Here is an 11,641-nt window from a genome sequence, read left to right on the forward strand (position 1 = left end):
TACTGTAAAACGTTCAAGTTCAATTTTCGTCCAAAAATATAATATTCAAGCTAAAAATTTTGAATTTAGAGAAATTAAAACACCAAACTATATTTAAATATAACACTTAATTATCACTTTATATTGAATTAATCAAGTTATTTTATAAAATTTTGAATGCAAAAATACAAAAATGAAGAAGAATAAAATAAAAATAAAATAGAGTTAATATAATGGGAACTACCTACTCATAATATGATGGAGAAAATTACATAAATATAATATAATGGAAAATATTTAGAATCGCATTCAATTAATGAATTTGCAATCATTTTTTTCTTTTGCTGGTGTTGTCCACATGTGCAGCTTTAGGTTTGTACGGTACGGTAGCGTGATGAATGGACGTATAATAATGAGAGATGAGGGACTATATAGCTTTAGGTGAGTTCCAAACCACCAGGAAGTAATTTCCAAACTCATAAATTATATTTGAATATTACTAAAATCACTTCACTTGTATGGACTACTTTATTAAAATTAATAAAAACTATATAGAAACATGAAGTCAGGGCCGCCCAAAAGGCAGGGCGACCGGGGCGGTCGCCCCGGGCACCGCGACTAGGGGTCGCCGCGGTCGTATAATGATTACCGCCCGACATTATCGGTTCAAGTACCTTTATTTCACCTTCACGTTTAAAGTCTTGAACCATTTTCTTATCAATACATTTCTATGTATAACTCATTACTTATATGTGTAGTGTGAATTGTGGCATAAACAATAAAAACTTGACGTTCACTGACTAAACTTTGGAAAATACAGTCACTCTAAGCATAGCAAAGGCGTATATATTATTTTTCCAGTCATTGAGTGATCCTTTGCGCACCCACTGCTCCTGCAACCTACAATGCAAATAGTCATCTATAGCTTGATTATCAAGGAAAGGATGCAGCCCATCCCTTAATAGAAGTTCTCCTCCTGGAAGAGATATGTGGCTTTACTTTTAAATACTACCTTACCGCGCTATACTGGTAAGGGGGGGGCGCATATCAAAATCTCGCCCCGGGCGCCTATTAACCTCGGGGCGGCTCTGCATGAACTACCCTTTTTACTTGAAACATTTTAAAACTTGAAATGTTTTAAAGTTTTAAAATGTTTTAAATAAAAAGGGTACTTCATGTTTCTATATTGTTTTCATTATTTGTATATTACTACAAGGAATGATTCATGTTTCTGAAAAATAGTATTGTTGATTGATCTTTTTCTATAAATGGAAAGAAGAATATTTGGTGATAACACATCATAAAATGAATACAAATCAAAATAAATGAATAAAGTCATGTAATAAATGAATAGAAATGCAGGGTTAACCCTGTTGTCAATATTTGCAGTAGCAGAAGTATAGGATTAGTTTCAGGATTTTACTTTAATAATAATAAAGATTATTCATTAATTAGCATTTAAAAAAATGCAATTTCTAATTTATTTCCATCTAGTAGACTGAATAGATGTAATTGATTGACATAGTAAAAGGCTCTTCCTGTGCTGACGTCTCTTTTCTTCCATCTCTCTCCCTTGTTTCCTTTTCTATCTACTCTCCTCCTCTCTCTCTTCATTTCTATGCTATTCCTATTCCCTAAAGACGAGAAAAAATAAGGAAAGTCCCCGCAGAGTAGACTAGGGATCGAATACCCCACAGGCCAGCTTCCTGAGAGAAAAACAGTTTCATCCTGTCTGCATAGAGGGAGAAAATAAATAAATAATAGAGGAAGAGAAGCACCAAATAAAAGATTTAACTGATTTGCAGGCAATGGATACTCTTTCCCTGGGGAAGATCTTATGCATCGGTGAGGGTGAAGGGGAACTCTTCCAAAGCTGGACGTGAATATAAAACAGTAGGAGCCTCTACTCTAAGCTACAAAATGTAATGTAGGATCAATTTGGTAAACGTAGAATCGATTCGGTAGAAGAAGAATCGATTGAATGAAAAATTAATCGATTGCGCTTTATACTCTCCCTGTGCAGTGTGCAAAGTACCGTTGTTCTTTAAATTTACATGTGAAAAATGTTTAGTAAGACAGTATACCTATATAGATTTATGTTATACTAGCCGTCAGGCTCGCTTCGCTCGCCATATCTGTCTAGCCAGGGGGCTCCGCCCCCTGGACCCCCGACTGGATCGTCCAAGAGTGAGATCAGCAGGCTCGCTTCGCTCACCTGCATTTTTCATTTGAGCATTTCTATCATATGTTAGGACAATCCAGGGTTCAGACTAAACGTCTGGCTAAACGGATATGGCGAGCGAAGCGAGCCTGACGGCTAGTAATATAATATTCCCAGGATTGAAGTAGCAGTGCCCAATCAATTTTTCCGCGATAAATGCATTTAAATCTTCAACTTTGTGCCAACCTAATGAATTCATTTCAACTTAATGCCAACCTGACAAAATTATTAATTTAGTTGCCAGTTAACAACAGTTTCGAAGAGGTACTCTAGCTAGATTGTAGTTCTATAGTAACATATGATATGGAAATTTCAATTATAATTAAGAGATTGGGAGAAGAAGAATATACATGCTAAAAGACGAACTTTAAACCCTTAAAAACAACCCTTATAGTTGAAATATTGCCAAAAGATTTCTTAGTGCGCCTCTAAAGGGCCAACTGAACATACCTACCAAATTTGAACGTTTTTGGTCCGGTAGATTTTTAGTTCTGCGAGTGAGTGAGTGAGTCAGTCAGTCAGTCAGTGAGTGCCATTTCGCTTTTATATATATAGACTATAGTCAGTGGCAATGATTGGAGCTGCAGAGTTGCCCAGTTTAATATTTCCGCCGCCTTCTAGATAGCATGATCCCGATATAGTATCTAATGTCACATTGATGATGTTTGTTAATAATGATCAATTTTTTCATTGGTCAAGAAATTATAAATTTTCATAATAATTCAGGTTAAATATTTTACTATAGTAAGACATTAAACACACAATGATGCAAGCAATTTATAAATCAATGCAATTTGAACTATAGTGAGGTGCATGTTATAATTGCAGTGAAGAAAGATAGAACAGTTTTGCCGATTCTCTGCCTTGCTACTGCCTTCTGTAGAGGATAGCTGATACCGGTATCTCTGTTAAAATATCAACTGTTCATTCTTGTTAAAAATAATCAATTATTAATTATCATTTAAATATTCTATCTGTCAAGAAAATACATATCTTTCAATAAAATTTCTTAGTTGAGATGGAATATTTTGTCAACTATATCTCTACATTGTTGAAAAACGATTTGGCAGCATTGCTGAGCTAGAAAAGGGACAACGCTATCTGCTTTGTCGATGATAGACAAGGATAGCAACACCAATGTTAGTTAAATGTCATTATATCGTGGACCTCGGCACTATAACACGCTACTGTAGGCTATTCATTCTCTGTAAAATCGTTCGTTTTGAGATAAAATTAAGGAATAGAAGAACTTTAGGGTAATAGCCTTTTTTTCCTTTTGTAGTTATTGTACCCTGTTTGATTTATCTAATAAAATATATATTTTTTTTATAAAACAAACTCCTCTTTGTAAACCAGTTGTTTTATTCAGTATTTTTGTTCATCTCACCCAATCAATAATACTGTAATACATTTAAAACATGAATTAAAAATGTAGGTACTTGTTTGTAATTATTTCGCAAGGAATAGAAGAAGTTTTGGGCAATAGCCTGTTTTTTCTGATCATTGTATGTTTTTGCTTTATCCAATAACTAAATGTTCCAGACTCGTCTTTGTAGTCGCTTTATTTAGTATTTTTGTTTGTCTCGTCCAATAATTAATACATTACACATAAATAAAATATGTATTTCGAATTTCTATGTAGCCTATCTCAAATTTCCATGTCTTTCAAATTCCTATGTCTTTTTAATTTTTTCATATTTCGAATTTCTATGTATCTCGGATTTTTATTGGAATGTGAACCTAGAGATCACTTTACCTGATATTTTTGTTTATCTCACCAAATAAATAATATTAAATGAAAAAGACTAAAAAATTGTCAAAAACACAGATTTAATTGATACTTCTTAGAAAAACCGGTTTCGGTTATTAGACCATTGTCAATCTCTGATAAACTAAAGTAATCATAAACTTTTAGTTTATAAGAGATTGACAATGGGGTAATAACCAAAACCGGTCTTTCTAAGTATCAATTAATTCGTTGTTTTTTGACAATTTCTTAGTCTTTTTCATTTAATAAGAATAATCACCACAATATCAACTTCTCAACTATACAAAGAGGGAAAAATAAATAATACAACATGAACAAAAAAATGTATTTGTATGATTTTGAATTTCTATGTAGCCTATTTCAAAATTTTACGTATTTCAAATTCCGATTGGAATGTGAACCTAGGTCCGTGTGTAACTTTCTTTCAGATGTTCTCGAATGACTTTTCCGATGCTATTGAAATAGACCTTGTTGAATTCGCTAATTTTGTTGTAACGCCGGTTGGCCACGTGCACTCCTAGTATGTACTTTCGGCCAGCTATGTCCACAATGAAGCCAGAGCCTACAGGTCGCATGCTGGTTACTGCCCGCCCAGGTACCGAGCAAACATAACAGACAATATCAGAACAAGAAAAAGACAGAAAATAAGTGGTGGAACGAGGAGGATGCGAATATAATAGAGAAGACGTAGAAGAACAAGGAGGAAGAGGAGAAGAAGAAGGAGAAGGAGGAGAAGAAAAAAAAGAAGAAGGAAGAAGATGAAGACGAGGAGGAGGAGGAGGATGAATAACAAGAGGAAGGAGAAGGAGGGCGAAGAGGAGGAGGAGAAGGAGCAGAAGAAGAAGGAGGGAAAGGAGGAGAAGGGCAAGAAGGGGAAGGAAAAGTAAGGAGGAGTAGGAGAAGAAGAAGATGAAGAAGAAGAAGCGAAGAAGGAGAAGTAAGGAGAAGAAGAAGAAGACAAAAGGATAGGTAGATATGACGAGGTGAAAAAGAATACAGGAGAAGAGAAAAGACGAAAGAATACACGTTAAGAAAAAAGGCGACTAAGAAGAACAAAAACGCTAGAAGAAGAAGAAGAAGCAAGTAAAGGATGGAGATAAGAAGAAGAACGAAGAAGAAGAAGAAGAATATAGGTAGATTCTTGTTCATGTTAGCTCATAATAAGCTCATTAAATCAGCTCTTAATTTATTTAGTAACAAAGACTACTGTACCTGGATTAACTTTTATTTTGTCAGAAAATCTACAACATTGGCTGAATAGATAGTATTTACTATTTTTCAGGAATTGAGATTATTGTGAATTGATTTTCTATATCAATTGATTTTTGTAACTCAAATAGTATTTTTATGACGAATGTAGCTACTATAAATATAAAATTATTGTAAAGTATCCACCAGTGGATTCTGAGATTCATTATATCATTAATTGAAATTTTGAGAATTTTTCGTGCCTATCCACTTGCGACGATGTAGTTGTAATTTAATTATGTGCTTATATATAAATGTTTCTTGTCATTAGAACTTGCTTACCTTCGGCTTTATGTTTATTTAAATATAATAAAGATTTATATAATGAACTAATCAGTTGGAATAATGAGGGTGTATCAATGTACCTAGAATACATGTATTCCAGGTACACTGGGGTGTATGATCTTTACTTACAATTTGTTGTAAATATAGGTGAGAAGTTGTTACCCTGATTTACCACAGAACCTTGAAAAACCTTTATTCGAAGTGGTACTTTTTCAGCGTCCACATTGTCCCATACTACACCTTCATTCGTCCGACCAACAATCTGAAAAATTTAGGATGTAATTAAATTTAAATCTACTTTGTATTCCTCACATTTTTAAATAAACAAAATTATCGTTAATGATATGCAATAAGGTATTTGTTGAAATCCTATTATATTAAGCGAGCAATTTCTGTTTATCAGTTTATATTTTTATATCTGGTTATATGGTTATTTATGTTCAACGGACCTCGAAAACGGCTCTAACGATTTTCACGAAATTTGGAATATAGTAGGTTTATGATATAAAGATTCGATTGCACTAGGTCTCATCCCTGGGAAAACTCGCTGAAGGACATGAAAAGGATAATTCATCCTTGGAAAAACAGATGATTATTTCGTCGTCTGTCGATAACAGAAGATGCGTGTATCTTCCGTATCTCGTGAGAAATCTAGAAATTTTAATTGACTCGATCAAAATAATCTGACTTGTTGACATGAGATGGTATGTATCATAATATTCAAAGTTAATCATTATTTTACAGTTCTAAGTGGTTAGTGAGTGTTATTTTGTTATTCAATTTGGTATGTAAACAATCTAAATTATAACTTTTATGTTTTCAAATATTTGGACTGAAAATTTGACCTGAACTCAAGTGTATGGAACATATCCTACTTTTTGGAATATTTATAGTGTGTGTATAAATCAAAATTCGGGGAAGAAACAGTTTTGGGCTGTGCCTGTTAGTCCTTCCCTAATCATTTTAAAGAATTGAGTTCTGTTTATCAATACTTAAATAACGAGCGAAGCTCGGTTCCCCGATATTAAAGAATAAAGAATGCATTAATTTTAATAAAAATTGCAAATTCAATGCATATTTAAACAAAAATTTCACAAACGTGAGAATAAAAATAATTCAACTTGAAAGTAAAGTGAAAAAATGGTAAGGAAGGGGTGGTGAATACGGTGAGGTGCCAATGATTATCTATGCCTGTTGGTCCTCCTACAATTATTTTAATAAATAATTGTGAATCTTGAATCAATGTATGAATAAATAAATTATGAAGCACTACTCCTTATTAAAAAATATGTTTGTTAAAAAAAATCGGACCACCACTCATGAAGTAAAATTTTCTCTTTTTGTTTTTAATTATCTAGACTATATTACATGTGTATATTGTAATGACATTTGTAATGTATTTATGATGTATATTGTTTGATGTGATGCTTATGACCTGTGTTAATATTGTATTATATACGATACATAACATGATAAGTTAAATTGAAATTAATTGAATTGAAGTCCTGGGGATAACAAGCTTAATTTCTTATTCTTACCCGGCAAACTTCGTACCGCCAAAAAGTCAGTTTATCCCATGTCACACTTGACTTTATTTGGTGAATCATGAAATTTATCTGCCAATCAATATTTTCATTTATATCTCAATACGGACTTCCTATGTGCTTAAAACTACCGTTTTAATACCAGTAAACAATAAATTTTATCACAGAGTGACGTGTTTATTACAGCTGGTAAGTTTAGATGCTAAATCATATTATCACAACATGATCTTGAATCATAATGATCTTGAATCATAATGATCTTGAATCATAATGATCTTGAATCATAATGATCTTGAATCAACATGATCTTCCCGTTCTACGTTAGCCGCTCGGCCGACAATTTCCAAAACATAGGTATGTAAAATGGATTAATATATAATTATTATTATCCCCCCTATTAAAATTTCTGTTCATAAATCATCCCCAATATTCACACAACATATTCCCAAAGTTTCATGCCGTTCTGTCAAGTAGTTTTCGAGTCTATAGGGAACAAACTAACAAACAAACAGACTAACACACAAACAGACATTCATTTTTATATATATAGATTTTTTTCGAGTTTATTTTCAATTTTTACTCACCACTCCTGATAAGAAGCTATGACCAGTTTTTGGGGCGAGTATTGACGAGTCAAAGCAGGCAGGCATTACATTCCAGCTGATTTCAGCTGGTGACTCTAGTTTTAGAATGGCAATGTTGACGAGTTCTGTCAGACCAGACACGGCCAAGGCAGCGAAGAGTCCCCCCACCGTTATCTGTTGCACCTGTATTCAACATTAAAATGTATTCAACATGAAAATGTATTCAATAGTTGGCTATGATCAGATTGATCACATTAAATGAGATGTTCATATGGAATATATAATGATTATTATTTGACTCTAAATCTGTATTCAAAATATTTATGCACCTGTATTCAACATTAAATGTATTCAACATCAAAATGTATTCAATAGTTGGCTATGATCAGATTGATCACATTAAATGAGATGTTCATATGGAAAATAATAAATATTATTTGACCAAATCCATGAGCCTGGATCCCTAAATCTAGATCCATGCGCCTTTACTGCTACTCCCACTCGCCACTTTTAAGAGCTGAACTCCACTGAACAGGGGTGCCTTAATTCGGGGGGGGGGGTACATGACGCCAATGGCGTCATACAAATTTTTGGGGGATCAATTTTATAGTTTGTGTAAAATAAGTTGAGACTTGGCCCTCCATCCGAACAAATTGCAGGGTTGCCAAATCGTGTAAAATTGCAACTTTCTCAAATTTCCAATTCAACCTCAGAATTGAATTGAATTGAATTTATTGCCAAAAATCACATACAAATACTTGTACAATACAATCACTAAAGTTTGCAATATAGAATTACCTACAAATAGACATTTATTGTAACTTGCACAACAATAATTATCAATGTAATATTCGGCACTGCCAACATAAGAGTCCTTGTGTGTTGGCAGTGAAGTGCGGTTAACTTATTCTGCTTCAATTCTAGTCAAGTAAGAAGAGATACAAATTAGAGTACAAATTAGAGTACAAATTAAATTAAAAAGAGCTAAAGATAGATATTGGATGTAGAGTATCATCCCCGATATCCGAGTAGTACTAAAAAATCTTCAGGGTTGAAGGATTAAAAGAAAATTTAACTTTTATGATAAAATTGGAAACATCGCGAAGATTTGTTTTTCTTTTGAATATCACTTCTCTCAGAATCATTGGGCGTCGTAATGCGTAATAATTTTATATCGAATTAACGGGGAAAATGTCTCGTTTCTATTGGTGTCTGGTTAATTTTTATCCGACTTATTTCTTTAATTAATGATTATGTTCGTCAATGTCGAGACATTTCGAGCAGAAAACATGAAATTTTCGACATGCTGGAAACTTTTTTGTTTCAAAAGGTATTTTGAATTTCTTCGGATGGAGGGCCAAGTCTCAACTTATTTCACACAAACTGTAACCTGAAGGACTGATTCTCTCAGTCAATAATTTTTATTTTATTCATTCTTTTATTATTATTTTTATTCATTCATTACTCCTTTGTATTTCCCAACGATGTAAATCATGAGTTCCTACTGAAATAAACTACTTATGATCAGTGAAGGCGCCAGCTTACTGGTTTTTGGAAATTGTATCGAGAATTTTAATTTGAGGATTTTCATCTCAACATCGATAACATCGATTAGCTGGCAGGCTTTCAACTTGTCAATCAATCGGCAATATCGTCAATATGGATCTCCTAATATTATTTAGGACTCCTAAAGTTGTAGTTTGAGGGTATTGGCACCCCTGCCACTGAATACCATTTATGAGTACAAAAGTCGCTTTCCGTTGGTTCGAAACCCTCCTAGGAGCACTCATCTCTCATCATCGTCTGTTTTATTACCCACGCAAAAGCCTGCTGTAGCTCATGTGGGCATCAACCATAGCAAAAAAAATCAACACCTACCAATAGATTTAAACAAGAAATGCAAAAAAAACATGGCTTAGTGAAAATATAGTTTTATTTTTTTAACATTTGAATTTTTTATCAATATTATAAATAATGTAGATATGGGGCTACTGTTGAAAATGGACGCTTGCTTCCCAAAACTTTATTTACATAAATAATTGACATAATGTACATAAATGTTGTTTATAAATGAAAATAGAAATCTGAAGCTGCGTTTACACCGGAGTTAATAACAAAGGTTTTTAATTTTTTGTTATTAACGTCAGTTAATAATGACAAAAGTCATTAACATTTTCTCTAATAACAATGATTTTTTTCTGTTAAAAACAAGAGTTATTAACTTTTGTTAAGATAATTTTTTGACGATTCAGTCAAGTCAAGTTATCAACTTTTTGTTAATAACTCGTGTTATTAACTCCGGTGTAAACGCAGTACAGTACCCTTTTTAAAATAGTTTACTCACAACATTTTTCGGCTATATGATGCCATTATCAAGTGATTATTATTTTCCAATCACTTGATTATGGCATCATGTAGCCGAAACATGTTGTGAGTAAACTGTTTTAAAAAGAGTACTTGGATTTATATTTTTATTCATATTCAAGAGTACGGTAGCCCTAACGGAAAAAAGATAAATGTCGTTGTATGAAACATCAAAATAGTGTGTCAATACATCGCAGTTCTGAATGGTTCAATAAGCCATCATTATTATAAATATATAACATTCACTGATAATATTATATTTTGTGTATGGTTGAGAATAACTTACTCTCAAAACTTGTTCATAGTTTCTTTCAAAGCGACTAGTTCTCCCCAGGCCAATAAGGAGTTTTTTCATATCAATTTTTTGTCCTGAACTACCTTTAGTTACACAGGGTTTTCCTGAAAATGAAATGTTATTAAATTTACTTATTAAAGAAATGCCAATCTTCTCATTACTCACTACCCAACAAGTCCAAATACTGGATCCTGGTTGCACATACGTCTATTAAATTCAACCTTTGTTAAATGATGTCCGTCACATTGTCATCAGATTCAATTGTTTGTTTTGTTGAATAATCACGGTTATAAACTCAATAGATGTATTGTTTTGTTGAATAATCACGGTTATAAACTCAATAGATGTATTTAAAACAGGAAGCAAGAGTTGGCATATACGATTCAGAGATTGACACTGATGTAATAACCGAAACCGGTCTTTCTAACTTTCAATAAAATCAGTAAAATGTAGTTTTTGACAATTTCTCAGTTTTTTTATTTAATATGAATAATTACCACAATATCAACTTCTCAACTACACAAAAAGTGGAAAAAATACTATTCATCTACCATCAATGGAAATTATCTTGACAGAGTGTTTGAACTCCTTATATTCAATTACAAAAGTGCCATCACTAAAAATGAATTATTGAAAGAATAAGATGTTGATGTTGTCAATACCAATATCAGTTCAGCTGAAGATGTGGTAGGTGTTACTATGAAACCTGGTTCTGTAAGATGAATTAATTTTTCGAATAAATTAAAGTGGTATTGACAACATCAACGTCTTATTCTTTCAATTATGGAGAAATATCACAACATCTCATAACATACAATCAAAGTATTAAAAATGAATTACTTTTAAGAGATGTGAGTTGTTTATTTAGTATTAAGTGATTAATTGAAAATCCACATCTTCCAATTAATGGTGAGAGTATTATTTCTAATAGGAAGAATACAAAATAACAAACCTGTTAAGACAATTTGAGGTGATATAAGTGTGCCACCACAGATAGTAATATTTATTTCTAGCACTTCATCATACACATTTAGTTCAGCTTGCCAAGGTGCTTTTAAATCATTATTCTTATCGTTTGATTCCGGTTGATGGGCCGGGGGAGACAGACCGCAAGTTGAAGAAACTGTACAACAAAACAAATTCAATTATTATTTATGATAGAAAATACAGGTGAGCTGTAGGTCTACTTTCATAATAATTTGAATAGAATAGATTTTATTCCTTTAAGCATATAGATTATACAATCGGAAACGTTACAATGTTCAAAACACACAAAAATCAAAAACAATTAAAAATACTGACTTATCATATGATTGTTTAAGCTCATACATAAAAAATGTTACAAGCATATAA

General features: G+C 32.7%; 1 protein-coding gene across 1 annotated transcript; it reads right to left on the reverse strand.

Annotated features, from left to right (window-relative positions):
• Positions 1-4,244: 4,244 nt before the first annotated feature.
• Positions 4,245-11,405, reverse strand: LOC111056298. The gene is made up of 5 exons (XM_039426619.1): positions 11,241-11,405; positions 10,280-10,392; positions 7,630-7,812; positions 5,631-5,763; positions 4,245-4,560 (listed from the first exon to the last, which is right to left on the reverse strand). The coding sequence occupies exons 2-5, from the start codon at positions 10,346-10,348 to the stop codon at positions 4,370-4,372; spliced, it is 576 nt and encodes a 191-aa protein (XP_039282553.1). The 5' UTR covers positions 10,349-10,392; positions 11,241-11,405; the 3' UTR covers positions 4,245-4,369.
• Positions 11,406-11,641: the final 236 nt, after the last annotated feature.

This window comes from Nilaparvata lugens, chromosome 4 (assembly GCF_014356525.2).
Source record: "Nilaparvata lugens isolate BPH chromosome 4, ASM1435652v1, whole genome shotgun sequence".
NCBI lineage: Eukaryota > Metazoa > Arthropoda > Insecta > Hemiptera > Delphacidae > Nilaparvata > Nilaparvata lugens.

What these genes read in the sequence shown, in the direction of transcription:
- LOC111056298 (XM_039426619.1), bottom strand. Translation starts at nt 10,348, where the DNA reads ATGAAAAAACTCCTTATTGGCCTGGGGAGAACTAGTCGCTTTGAAAGA. An exon ending in ACTATGAACAAGTTTTGAGA is followed by an intron (nt 7,813 to 10,279) that starts GTAAGTTATTCT and finishes TGTTGAATACAG; the next exon opens with GTGCAACAGATAACGGTGGG. An exon ending in ATAGCTTCTTATCAGGAGTG is followed by an intron (nt 5,764 to 7,629) that starts GTGAGTAAAAAT and finishes TAAATTTTTCAG; the next exon opens with ATTGTTGGTCGGACGAATGA.